General features: G+C 45.4%; 1 protein-coding gene across 2 annotated transcripts in view; it reads right to left on the bottom strand.

The window, feature by feature from the left end:
• The window catches only part of ADK (adenosine kinase), a 269,560-nt gene extending 255,097 nt beyond the window's left edge, over window positions 1–14,463 (bottom strand). Inside the window, exon 1 of one of the 2 annotated variants that reach the window (XM_036385322.2) lies at window positions 14,315–14,463. In XM_036385322.2, coding sequence (XP_036241215.1) covers window positions 14,315–14,376 — 62 coding nt within the window. In that variant the 5' untranslated portion in view covers window positions 14,377–14,463. Of the gene's footprint in view, window positions 1–5,892; window positions 6,006–14,314 lie in introns of those variants that run through there. The other variant, XM_036385323.2, reaches the window with a different exon arrangement.
• Window positions 14,464–14,743: the final 280 nt, after the last annotated feature.

Here is a 14,743-nt window from a genome sequence, read left to right as displayed (position 1 = left end):
TGGTGAAGATCATGCTGAAGCAAGATGTGTCCCTGCAGCCCTTGGTGAAGATCACAGTGAAGCAGAATGTGCCCCTGCAGCCCATGGTGAAGATGATGGTGAAGCAGGATGTGCCCCTGCAGCCCTTGGTGAAGATCGAAGCAGGATGTGCCCCTGCAGCCCATGGCAAAGATCACAGTGAAGCAGGATGTGCCCCTGCAGCCCATGGAGAAGATCACAGTGAAGCAGGATGTGCCCCTGCAGCCCTTGGTGAAGATCATGGTGAAGCAGGATGTGCCCCTGCAGCCCATGGAGAAGATGATGGTGAAGCAGGATGTGCCCCTGCAGCCCTTGGTGAAGATCATGGTGAAGCAGGATGTGCCCCTGCAGCCCATGGAGAAGATGATGGTGAAGCAGGATGTGCCCCTGCAGCCCATGGAGAAGATGATGGTGAAGCAGGATGTGCCCCTGCAGCCCTTGGTGAAGATCACAGTGAAGCAGGATGTGTCCCTGCAGCCCTTGGTGAAGATCACGGTGAAGCAGGATGTGCCCCTGCAGCCCATGGAGGTCCATGGGGATGCAGAGATCCCCCTGCAGCCATGCAAGAGACCCAGGCTGGGAAAGGTGGATGCCTGAGAGGGGGCTGGGACCTCATAAGAGGCCCATGCTGGAGCAGCCACCTGGCAGGGACCTGCAGACCCATAGAGAGAGGAGCCCATGCTGGAGCAGGTTTCCTGGTAGGACCTGTGACCCTGTGAAGGAGCCATGCTGGAGCAGCCTGTCCTTGAGGGACTGCAATCAGTAGAACAGCGACAAATGTTGCACTGTGGAAAACATGATTAATAACCTTGATACTAAGACACAGCAAACCATGCTTTAAGTATCCTAGCTTTTGTAGCTTTAAGGACAATCCTTTAGAGCCCATTTCACTGTAAATAAAATGTGGAAGATGCTGCTTGAGACATGTGCTTGATGCTGCTTGCGGAAGATGGAGCCAGAAATCCAGCTCGCTCCTAACTGGAATAGTTAACATCTGCTAGTAAAAACCTGTAAGACTGGCTAAATACTTTTGTCAGTGTGACAAATAGCACAGTGTTTGAAATAGCATACCCATACGTTACACCTAGCTAGAAGACAAGAAGAGTGAGAGACAGACGACAGCTCAGGAGACATAAGGATAAAGGGGATTGCAGCTGAAGTCACAAGACAGAACATTCACCCTGTTGTAAAACCTAAGTGTTGCATAAGTAGTATATGGGACAATGAATGAAGTCAGAACTTTTCAAGTGTTGAATGCAGATTTGTTCCCAAGCTATATGTTCCTGTACTTAATGTTTACCTGATTCTTACATGCTGTAAAATTCTACACATCAATAGATTTATAACTACACTTAAAAAAAAAAAACCAAACAAACATATAATGGATAACTTCTGTATAAGACAAGAGTCAGCACTTTAATGGTCAGTATGCCAGAAAACAGCAGCTGTACTTACAAAAAAAAATCTGAAATACAGCTGACATGCTGAGGTCACCGCCTATGAAGAAGTTACCATGTTCAATGGAAAAGTAGAATAGAAGCTACCCAACATTCAATGAGCTGTGGGCTACAGAACCTGCAGGTAAATGTGCTCAAAGCAGCACAAGAGCAACTTTGTGCAGAAGCTCTATGAAGCCAATAACATGTGCAAACTCCTCCCATGTCAGCAGCAGCAGGAACCAGAACTTTCGGTGCCATTTAATCCAGGCAGCTCTTTACATCACATGTAAGTCCTGCTCGTTCCCAAGCCTTCCTTCACCCACAATATTTTATTAGCATCTCCATTCAAGTATTCCAGAGGCTGTATGTAGGGCACCATTTGGAATCAAGTTTGAAAAGCCAAGATAGCTATCATTAGAGTAGTAAATGTATGTTTAGAAACATTCCACTGAAACTCCTGGGCAAACTCTGCTCGAATTCAGTATAGTTGTTTCTCACAACTAAATGTAGGACAGCAGAACTTGACAACATTTTAAACACATAAAAGTTTGAGTAGATTTAACATTGATTTTGCTGAAGAAATCAAGTTAAGTGTCATAAACTGTTTATCTATTTTTGCAAATAATCTAAACACATAAGATAACATATACTAATCTCTAGCTCTGTGTCTTCAACTCAAATGTATTTCTACATTTTTGGTTCTTCCTAGGTGTTAAAGTTATCTAAGCCCTAAGATATTAGAACTTCTGTGCTTAAAAATATGTATTAACATTCCATTGGAGAAAAAAAAAGGAAAAAAAAAAAAAAGAAAAATCCATACTCTCCACTTGTACTGGGGACTGGAGTTGTATTTTTCCTGAACTGTCACTGTATTTGATAAAAATACCTTTATGCGCAAAACGGGAAAAGTCTAAAGAAAAGTCTAAGTCACAAATTTTTAAAAGTCAATAAGCAGGTATTTAAGAGGTTGGACTCCATCTCAGAGGTCTTTTCCAATGTAACTGATTTTGGGATCCCTCACTGTGATCAGCATTTTCTAATACAAGCTTTCTGACCAATTTGGAAGGTCCTACTGTTAAAGAGGAAGACTTGACTGTGTAAATTGTTAGCATGTTCAACCTGACTAACCCAACACTGGCTACATTTAGTGCAATGCAAATCACCCTTCCCTTTTGGAGGAGCTGCAAAGTTTCCACACTGTTATACTATGGCACTGCTTGTGGCACTACATGAGGTACAGCAACTACTTAGTTTCAGGTTGATCCTCAGTAAAAATAAAAAAAAATATATAAATCTCATATACTCTGTAAAGCCACATAAGCCTCTGTAAAAGCATAAAATAAGCCAAATATTTATGATTCTGGAGAATGCTAAATTTACGAGTCTCCAGAGTGAAAAATTGAGATATTAAACAGTTATATTCTCACCAAGTTGTTTGAACAGCAGATTTGAACCTTAGAGGCCTTATATTTGCTGTTCAGTCACACTGGACATCTGCAGTTATTAAAATTTCAGTGATTATTTCCAACCAACTAGAGATAAAACATAGTGAGGAATCAGTAATAATTTCCTGAAATTTGAGATTCCACAATACACAGGTTATTTGGGAACACATCTCTACCACAGAACACACTTTTGTATTCCCCAGCCTCCAGCCTCCCCTCAGTCCCTTCTCCATCACTCAAAAAGGATGTTCTTGTTTAACCCAACTAACCTACTGCAAAAGAACATCTGGATCAGTTCTTCAGGAAGCAGGTGATAAATCCTTCACCTGCACAAATTAAGGGCACATATCATGGACTATACAGTCAGCATCTATGTGCATACACGTACAGACACACAAAGAGTACATATAAATGAACAAGATTTATACTTTCTACACTCCAAACTACAAATAAGATGTTCAAATAAGAGGTACAAATCTAAAAGTTGTTTGGACAAAAATACACCATCCATCTAGCAGGCAAAACTACAGAACAGTAACTACAGAGAGCTTTGATGTACATCACATTCACATTTTTAATTACTGACAAGCTGCAACGAATTTTATGAGTTTGGCTTTTAACTTAGGACTACATGAAGTGTGAGTTGCAACTACAAATTCAAGCAATGGAACTCATTAAGTATAAATAAATCTTCACCTGTTAATTAGGTGTTTTGTTCAGACATTACTAATATGACTGATTTTATACAAATGGCCAGTGTTTCACACCTTACTCTTATCACAAGTGGCAGAAGTGATAAAATGAAACCAAACTAGATAAAAACAAAACAACAAACCCAAACAAATAAACAAAAAAGAACGCAAAACATCAGTACTGAGCTATCCTTGAACCTCATAAGAAGCCAACGAAATTAACTGCAACTGAATGATCTGGAAAGCTGTGTCCAATCTCATGCTCTACTGCTGCAGGCATTTTTTAAAATATGGTCCTGATTGAAGTTGGCTGCTGAGCATTAGCAGCACTATATCCAACTATCACACAATATTGTTATCATCCCAGGCTGCTGCGCACTTCCGTGGAAGAGCAACATCAAAATATCAGTGAAAGCTTATTATTAGCTACTGGCACGGAGACAGAGGAATATTTTGGGCCTTTGGATACTGGCAACTCAGAAAGCCTTAAACATGGCTGAGACATTTGGGTGTGCAATTGCATGGCAGCACGGTGTGTGTCTAGTCTTCCTTTTACAAATTTAAGAGATGGTCTTGTAAGATCTAAAATATTAGTATTTCTAAAGGGTTTCACTATGCCCTTTAAAGTAAGGCAAAAACAAGGCATGTTTTAAGCCTGTCCTCAGCATATCCATTTCAGTTTAAAACCCCATATAACACAAGATTTGAACTTACCAAAAGTCATTTTTATGTTTAGTTAAAGCAAAACAGCAATAGTACCAGATTTATAGCACTTGACTAGCTATAAGCTCTTAAGTAAGAGCATCCCTCTCTCATCCCACATACCCATGTAACATCATTACAAGTAGGATGATACTTACATCAGTAAGTAACTCGTCTAACACAGAAGTACCTTAGAACTATTATCCCATCCTTCCAGAGTTCAGACAATTTTCTTGCATCACTGGTCAGCAAATCACTTTAGCATTTAGACCTTAAACACATAAGGTGGCCTGCTGGACTGCTTACATGCTTTCCTGACGTGGGTCTTAAGCGAAGACAATATTTGGCTAAGCAGTTACATATTTACATACTGACTTAGAGGAACATCTTCAGTGAAGGTTTCATTTATTATGAAACTTTTGTAGTTTTCTAAAGTGACACACTCACAGGCTCCAACTTTGAAAACAAGCCGAAAAGCTTTGGCCTTATGTAAGCAAGGCTGCCGCAGAAAAAAACTGTTCCACCACTACCCAGCTCCTCACACAGCTGCACTAACTTCACAAGCCCCAACAGTGAAATACTATTGCAATTTCAAAGTTACCGTCTCGGTCAGAAACAGTGTGAGTGAAACCTGATACACAGAGTTTGGAGGGTGGAGAGAGGAGATGGGAGAACGGCCTTGAATTATAGAGGCAATTTGATAATTATCAGGCATTTCTTTAGCAGCCAAAGGCCCGATCAAAGGCTACCGATTTACCTCACAATACAACCCCATCTTGAGATGAAGTGTTTGGGGGAGAAAAACTATTCTCAGTATCTCCTTTCACTGAATGTTAAGTTACGGGGATCTGTCATCCTCCGGGTTTGCTGACAGGCTGATATCACCGCAGTTCCAACAGCCTGCCAAGAGCCTACCCGCTATTAACACCCCTCTTCTCGTTATTGGGGATTCTTTTAAAATCTAGTTCCAGTCACGGCAAGCTACAGCGAGGGTTTAAGGTTCCAAAGCGGCTGCCGGAGCCCCTGGACACGCATCCTCCCACGCCCACGGGCGGCACCCCGCGGCGGGCGGCGGCCGCCCACGCCCAGGCGCTACCTGTGACAGCGGCACCGCCGCCGAGCGACGCCGCACGCAGCCCCCGCCACCGCCCCGCGGATCAGCGGAGCACCTGCGGGCCCGGCCCGGCGCTGCTCGGGGCTCTCGCTCCCGGTGCCACTGGGAACCGGCATTGCCCAGTGCCGCCGGGAGCCCCGGCCGGGCGCGCCCACCTGCCCGCGAGAAGCCACCGCGGCGCCCCGGGAGCGCTGTTCCCACGGGGCTGAGGGGCCGCCGGGGCACCGGCACCGCTCTCCCTCCTTCCTCGCCCCAGGGGAGCGGGCGTGCAGCCACCACACCAACTCGCGGCACAGGGAGAGGGATGGGACGAAGCCGCGCTGTCCCGCACGGTGATTACACAGCGGGGAGAAGAGCCCGGCTGCGGCGGAGCATCGCGCCGGGCGCCTCCGCCCCGCCAGCGGGAGCGCATCAGCACCCGCCGCCCCTTCCCCCGGGATGCGGGGCTGTGCTGCGGGCGCTGCGCGAGGGCTCGACATTACCTGAGAGTGGCCATGGCTCCACGCCCGCCCGGCCGCCCGCGGCAGAGTCCCCTGGCAGCGGCACCGTCACCTCTCCGCCCGGCGCCCGCGCCTCAGCCGCGACTGAGCGCCGGGCAGCGCTCGGCCGGCCCACCGCGCGCCCCGCCCCGCCCGCTCGCGCGTCCCGCCATTGGCCGGGCGGCCGGCGGGGCGGGCCCGGGCCCTGCGCGGCGGCCGCGCGGCGCGAGGAGCCGCGGGGCGCTGCCGACGGGCCCCGCGCCCCGGTTCGGCAGCGCCCGGTACCGAGCGGTGCCGCCCGCCCGGCACCCCCGGGCTCCTCGACCGCCATCTTTGGTACGGGCGGAGAGCGCGCGCCTCCCACACAGCTCCTGCTGCTGCCCTCTGCGAGCCCCGGCGGCCAGCGTGGGAGACAGTGACAATTGGCCAAGGAAAACCAAAAGAAGTTTAGCGGCGGTAGCCCCGCGGAGGTGCGGGGCTCGAGCCGCACCGCCCACAGTAAAGATGGCCAGCGGAGCCCCTGGCAGCGCTGCCCCTCGGCTGTCACGGGGCCGTGGGAACCGAGGGGACCCCCCCGCCCCGGCTCTGTCCTGGCCGCGGGCTGACGCCCGCCCCGACACACGATCGCTGCACCCTCGACACGAACGCGTTTTCATTCTTTTTCTTTAACTGTGCCTTGGGTCAGCGAGTGACCCCCTGCGGAGCCTGCCTTCCCCCGCAGGCGGCGGCCGCCGGGCGCGGGGCCGGGCTGCCGAGCCCCGGCGCACATCGCCTCATTCCGGGCTGCCGGAGCGCCTGGCAGCCACCTGTGGAACGCAGCGCTCCGGCTGCCCAGGCGGCCAGACCACAGGCTGGAAACACGGGAAGAAAAGGGCAGCCCGGCATTGCTTACTGCCTTTTCTTATTCGCCTGACACTGGCAGAACTGCCGTATCAGAAAGAGAAAGCCTCGCTTAAGCCAGGTTTCTATCGTCACTCCTCATTTGGCTGTCAAAGTTACTGCCACATTGTGCAGATTTGGCACTTACTTTGTTAACTTACTAGCACCAGAAGCACTGATTCATGAAACTGAAGCCAATAGGTTGTTTTTGCCAAAAATGAATCCCACGTTGTTAAGTACTGCTGTGTCACCTCTAACTAAATATTTAAACTTAACAACTTCATAATCCTGTGGTTATTAGTCCGAAGTTTCCCTTCCTTTCCATCTACAAAATGGGAATATTGTACTCAGAAAAATTAAAGCCAAACTTTCCATCTATTTCTAATTTTCCTCTCAGAGGAGATGATGCCAAAATATGACACATGGATGAAGGTCAAGGACCTGCATTGTCACATGAAAATAACAGAAAAAATTATGCTCAATACCTGATGTAAGACAACTCTCCTAGGTTCTCTAAATCAGACACTCGAAAAATAATCACCACTTACTGAACTTGTCACAAAATTCTCATTATTGACTTGTGTCAGGGGTCCTGAAAAGTCTAATAAGAGTAGGAAAATAAGAGTAGGGAACTAAGAGTAGAAAACACATCCATCCTCTTACTGTTATTGCAACACAATGTGTAAGAGGTCCTCAAATCCTGAGGGAGGATTCTGAGCTCTATTGAAATGCAAATATATACATACATAATGGTTGCATCTTCTGATTCATGTTGAACTATTTATTATGTCCAGTTTAACAGTTTCAGTGCTTAATAGCCAAACCTCTGTTTTGTAACCTAGAAGGTGGGGAAGGAGGATCCCAGCAGCAGCAAATATAGTAATAGCTACATAACTTGTTATTGTATATAACTATAGAATGCAGCTGTCTTCTTGGTTCTATCACTGTATTCAAAATATTAAAAACCTTTTTTTAAAAAAAATCTAGTTGTAGATTCTCTCATAAATAATTGCCTGATTTTAACAAGCACATAAAGATATGTGAAGAAAAATAGATGTATACATGAACTATATCTACAGTAATTTGCAACATACAACTGCATATTATGAATAGCAAGCTACAGAGCAAGAGGCCAAATGACGTACCATCAAATGTTTCTAAATTTTACCACTTGAGCATATTTTCTCTAAAAAATATTAACATCTTTTCGTGGAATAGCACATATGACACCTGAACAGCAGTCAATAGCACTTTATAAGCTTGCAGCTCTTCCCTGTGCCAAATCATCTTGGCTGTGCTATCACATACGCACAGGTTCTACTGCTACTGACATCTCGAGACACCACCTACCCTACTACCACTTATCACTGGGCTTTTAGTCATTGGCCAGGGAACTGCTACACATCCAGACCGATCCCTAGTCTAAGGAAGTGGAGAAACAGCAGTCAGAGTATTGCTGGAAAAATGGTCAGTTATGACTTATAGTCATTCAGAGATGAACTTAATGCCTGTGCCCCGAGTTCAACTTGCAGTCCCACCATGTATGTGCTGGGCAGGCAGTCTGAGTTTGCCTTCCTCACCCCTGACCTTCCAAACTCCCCCTGCTTGCATGGGGCAGCTGACCTTGCCTTCACATGTGATCCGGCCTCAGAAATCCCTGAGAGAAACATGAAATTTACAGCTTTTGTATCTATCTACATATATAATGTCTGACACAGTCTAACCACTGTGTTTTCTTGACCGCTGTTGTTAGTATACAAGAGAGAAATCTTCATGACCATGCCAGTTTCTCTCTCTATATAAACAACTTCCTTGGGTTATTTCACTAAAATGTTTCCTTTCAAGGACACTATGAATTCAAAATGAACTCCACCCCTACCTGATAAAATAACAGGCAGGCATATGAGAACATTTAAAATTGTACTTTAGTGAAGTAATCCATGAAACTCTACACATTATATATTTGTAACTTGCAACCAAGAGATAGGCAATCTAGGCCTTAACCTTGGACTAATGTGTTATGTTTTACACCACAAACATTTGGTATAAATCTTACAGTTTGCAATATGTAAACAAAAAGTTCTCTATTAACCCCCATATTTTCACTCAATTTCTTCAAAGTACAAAAGTAAGGTTGATCTTAGATAAGCTGCCCATCTGTTTCCAAGACAGAAGGATGATCTTTTACGCAATAGCCCCAGCAGACATTATAAAATGGGACTAGTGAGCAGCAAGTCCACAAATTCTCTTTCAATAACAGCATTTTGCAGAGCTTGCAAATATCTTCTATTATAGCAGTTGCTTTGGAAACTTTTCTACAGAGAGAATTTAATATCTTGCAACATAAAATAAGATGCATTTTTAGCTTGTATGGGTTCTACTTGCAAAGTGTTAAAATCTTTTATTATTTTTAAAATTCTGTGACATCATCCCATTTTTTTCATGTAACTTCACAGAGTGTTCAGCTGTAAAAGCAAAGGAAAGTCTATAAATCTGCTGACTCTTCAGCATACTGCAGACATCCATACTTTTTTATTTTATTATAATTAAATAGCATAGCCCTTGAAACAGTTACAACTGCTTTGTACCACTGAATGTACAAGGAAGAAAACCCCACAACAACCTTTCACTGTAAATGAAATCCCAAGGTAGCATAAAGCCAGCAAGTAGCTTTTTCTTACCATATCCTTCAAGTGCAGAACAGCTTTGACTGTGGTCAAATCATCATCGTCATTATTATTATTACCGTTCAAAATGGAAAAAATCCCTTTCCCTTCCCTGAAATCTGAGTAATACCCAAAGACTTCTCTTCTTCACACAAAAGGCGTTGATATTATATAAATAATAATATTTTGTACTACTACTATACATTATATGAATAATACATTTTTAAAAATCAATTTATGTAAAAAAAAAATGAACAGCCTTGAAAAAAACATAGTGTTCACATTGTATCTGCAAATTCAATTTACTTTTTTCAAGAAGATAAGATTTTCCAATACACTGTCAGCAAATAGTAATTAATGACCTTTAGATAGCAATCCATTCCCTGCTTCTGAAACTGGTTTTGTGAAATATTTGTGTACCATGCCTGTGTAAGTAACTACTAAAATTCAATATCACAACCTTGTATCACAAGCCAGAATTTTGCTTCCAAGATTTCCACGTGAAATATACCTTAGCAACAGCAGAGTAAGCCAAGGTCTTGTGCTACAGAATTTCACATTGCTACACTAACACCATAGTCAGCTAATTCTACATTCATTTAAGTCTCGTTCCTGGCACCTTCCTTGTCTGTTCATAAGCAGTATTAGTAGATCCAATGAGATGACTAATCCTACACAAACTGTTCCTTTAGTTGAAAAAGAAGGGACTCAAATCTCAGGAAAACACCATTTCAAGGTGAAATAGGCCTATTTACACTGGCTCTTCTCTCCCAGGTAATCCAGCTTGCAAGCACCCTCAGGGACAGGACTAGTCCCAGTGACTTAAGGGAAGCAAGGACTTATGCCAGCAAGGCAGAGCTGCACCTCTCTGCAGGCTATTGGCCAAGGCTGTTATGTCTAAACTGCTGCTGTGGGTGTGACTCTGCTGGCCAGGTGGGCTGCAGGTAACATCAGTAAGGAAAGACAGCCTGTGGTCCAGAGAACAAAGAGCCTTCCCACAACCTCCTTTTCCTCAGGTTACACACTCCCTACAATAAAGCAAGGAATTACTTCAATTAAAAGGATGAAACACCACAGCAACCTTCTCCAAAACAAGAACACAAAATCGTGGAAACATGACACATGCTGTGCAAAATCCCAGAGGATTACATCAAAGGCCAGGTGAAGACACTTGACAACGGTAATTTGAGAGTTACACATCTGAACAATGGAAAGCAGTGCCCGCACCGTAAGAGCACAGGAGTTTCCATGCTGCAAGTTATTCCGGTTTTGGATGTATTTCTGTCAACACATCTTGGAAGGGAAGGTGACTGCTGTTACATCCTAAATAAAACAAAATTAGCAACGTCTGTTGCTAGTGTCCTCAAGAGCATTTGTCTGATTTCTAAAGCAGACCAAATATTCATCTGAAGAAAAAGTCTATTGCTTTAATTCTGGGAACAAACACGGCAAAGTGCTTGGGTTTCAGATCTTTCTTTGACCTGAGGACATTACGAACACCAACATGGAAAATGTTACCTGTATTTGCAGAAATAGGAATAGGAAAGTAAGAAAACTATAAGCCATGAAGACAAAAACTGAAATGAACACAAATAGGGAGCAAGGTGAAATTAAAAACAAACAAACAAACCCCAAACCCAAACCAAGAGATAAGAGAGAAAGAAGAGAAAATTATTTACTAAATTCTAACTGAAAGCTTAGTCACAGCTAACTTAAAATATTCAGACTCTTATTTCATTTATAAGGAATTGATAAAGGAATAAGCTAAATTAAAAGTCAGCTTATTAAAAAAATTAAAAATGCGTGAAATTAGCAATATTTTTACAGCCACTAGTATCAAGCTTTCTAAAATCTAGTGGAACAGTAATGACAAAGGACTGCTTTTGATAACATTCACAGAGTATTTGACAATTTATTCTTAAAATGAAGAGATGTCTAATAGCAGAAGAGGAAGAATACTGTACTTTTTTCTTTTAGTATAAACTATTTGCCAAACTCAATGCTTACATTGTCTTCTAGATAAACCGATTTGTTCAAACAACTAGCCACGTCATGACTATTCAATCAATACAGCAGCTGCAGAACAGCCAGAAGGTCATCATGCAGCACAAGGGACTTGACAAGTTTGTGTGCAGAAGGAAAAAATGAACATGCCTATTTCTATACAGACACGTACATCTAAGTTCAAACATTTCTACAGAAATGTCCAAATTCTTTCATCACTGTACCAGGCTGCTAACAGAATCTGCTTGTGTTTTTCACAGACTTCCCTAACAAAACCAAATATAAAAGGACACAAATCCTTAGTAATTCTCCTCTAAAGTAACACCTCATGATGTTTCTAGTAAGTTGATGCTGCCGCTCCATGACAAGCCATTTGCAGTTTTGCAAGCCCATTTTCTGTCCAAACAGTGCAGTTCACACACGTACAATGATATTCTACTTCACACAGCAGAGATGCAGTCAGAAGCCCAAACAAGGCAGCGCACATTGATGGCCTTGCCTAAAGCCCATTGGTTTGTAGTAGGGATTTGCAAGCCTCAATAAAGACAATGCAAAACCTGCCGCCCAGCAGATGAATGTCAGCACAACACATTGTTGGGCTGGGAATGCCAGTTTGGGTCTCGGGCTTTGTGTGCTGCTCACTGGGTGGCAAAAGCCAGCCATCCTACACTGCTTTCAAACAAGTGTACCTTCCTGAACCCAGTCAGCTTTGCCACCTCGTGAGGGAGTTACATTTGCTTTCCTTTGTCCGAAAAGATCAAAAGGGTCTAAAAATGTATCCATGAAACCTCTATGAAGCCACTTTGAGAGGATAAATATGGTACAACTGCCTTTGTTGAATCCATTAGACATGATCTTCTCAAGTGACTGGAGAGCCTCAGACCTATGTGTTGAGAGAAGGAATCGTTCTCTATAATCTCAAATTCTTGCTATAACAAGTATGATGTTATTGAGCTCCAAAAATTTTTAAGTGATTTTTCACTTCTTTTCTAATCTATAGAGGAACTTTTTCCAAGCCTATCTAGCAATGCTTTACATTTAAACTGAATCTCGTTACAAATACAGCCAAGTCATGGAACCTCAACCAGTCTGGTACTTTCTCTAGGGTCTTTTAAGTCCCACAACAGCACTCAGCCAAACACGTTCTTGCCAATGAGTGTTGAGGTCTGCTAAATCTAGTCCAACCACCAACTGCTTCATGAGCTCAACCTGTGGCAAACAGCACACATTAACTTTATTTGACCACCAGTTAATTACGGCATTTCTCCTCTTATGAAACAGAGCTGGAGCCTATTTATACTTTGGCTTGAAATAACTTGCAACCGAATTAGCATATGCAAGTTCTAACAACATTCCTCATGTTTTATCTATCATACCTTACAGAAGTAGTATTTGCAGTTTAGTCAGTCATTACCAGAGCATGTCACCACTGCCTTTCATTCCACTGCAAACAACCTTTAAATTTTTAACTCAGTACACCAATAATATACTCAAATTTTAAATTTTTCTCATGTTTCATCTTAAAATGCTGTTTCCTCTAATAAACTTTATTAACAGAAACATTGCAGATGCCAGTTTCTTGCCTCATCTTGCTTTAAGGGCCATGGAGATAACTGTTGTTTTTTGACTACAACTTTATCTTGCTGTCTGCCATTTATTTGCTTTCAGAGCTCAGCCACATCTTCCCTCTTCTACTATCTGCAACTGAGCTTGTCAACCATTATTAAACTTGAAAAGTCACTTGGCTGCTGAAGAAGCAAGTATCCTGACTTTGACAAATTTAATAGGATTAGCTCTTTCAATAAGGACATCAGTACCAAAAAAGACTGTTCTCATCTCAGTACTAAAGTACATCCCCTTTATGCTATATTTGAGTGAGTTATTAGTTAGCAGTTATCGCCAAGATAATTTTGGACCTTTCAGGGCTTATGCCATTAATTCTCTTCATACACTAAACACTTGGAAGGAAGTTAGCTAGCTTACAATTATATTCATATCTGAATAATCCTGAGAAAACAAACTTGCAACTGTACCAAAAAAACCCCAAGCTGCTCTACAGCTCTCAGTACTCAGAGTTCTCATTTTGACTGTGCATCCTCCATTGAGAAACCTTACATTTTTCTGCTATGACACTTACAAATAAATTACTTATGTCTGTGCAGGCCATCATTCAGATGGGATTCAGTCAGCGCTATTGTACTGTAATCACAGAAATGAGGAAGTATAGCAAATCGCACAAATTACTTCAATATGAAAATATTTTAAAATATATGGTAGGTCTTAAAGAGAATGTAACTGTTAAGGCGGATTTTCAGTTTCCTGTCCAACGGGGACAGAGACCCTCGCACGAGTATTACTCGGGGCATTTTTCAGAGGTTGTTTCCAAAGGGGAGGCAGAAGCATTGACAATCCCAGCTATGCTCTAGTTCGGGGCCATCGCTGCGGGCAGCGTTCCGTTTCACCGCGCCCCATCCAGATGCTCAGCAGTTCATTCGCACTGACCGCCCCGACCCCAGGGCACAGCGCGACCCCCGCGCCTCCCACCCGCCCCTGCCTCGGCTGCGCGGAGCCCGGTGCGGCGGCGCCCCCGGGCACCCGCCGGGCCCGGGCAGCGGTACCGCGGCAGGAGCGGGGGCAGCGCGGCGGGACGGCCCCGCCGCCGCCTCCACGTGCGCCCGGTGCCGCGGCGGGGCCGTCCGCACAGCCCGCGCGCAGCCCGGCCGAGCACAGCCCGGCGCGGCGGGACCCTGCCGGCGGAGTCTGACCGCACCGCGGCGGCGGCACGTGTCTCGCCCTCCGCCGGGGGCAGCACCAGCCGCCCTCCGGCACCCGCAGGGGATTGCTCGCGAAGCAGCGCCCGTCCCGGAGCCCGTTACCTCAGCTGCTGCTGCTTCTGCTCCAGCTTGAGCTTCTTGGCTTGCGGCTCCCCCGCTGCCATCTTCGCGCTGGGCGGCGTGCGGCGCGCTCCGCTCCCCTCGGCCCGCCCGCCGGCCCCGATCCGCCCCGCCGACCGCGCCGACACCGCCACCGGGGGGCGGGGGCGCCGGGACGAGCGTACGGCCGCGCCGGGCGCCTGAAGGGGCGGGGAGCGCAGCCCGCGCCGCCCGCCGTCCCTGCCCAGCCGCGCGCTGCCGCGGCGCCGGCCCGGGTGGGTTTAGCGCCCGGGGGCCACTCCCGTCTCCTGCCGGCCGCCGAGGCCGAGCGGTGCTGACCGGTGGTGAGGGAGGCCGAGCGGTGCTGACCGGTGGTGAGGGAGGCCGTGGCAGCGGGGCCGGCGGGCCCGGGGAGGGAGGGGGCCGCGCTCG

This window comes from Molothrus ater, chromosome 8 (genome assembly GCF_012460135.2).
Source record: "Molothrus ater isolate BHLD 08-10-18 breed brown headed cowbird chromosome 8, BPBGC_Mater_1.1, whole genome shotgun sequence".
Taxonomy (NCBI): Eukaryota; Metazoa; Chordata; class Aves; order Passeriformes; family Icteridae; genus Molothrus; species Molothrus ater.
Note: the sequence above shows the minus strand (reverse complement) of the source record. Positions and strands in the feature narration are given on the sequence as shown.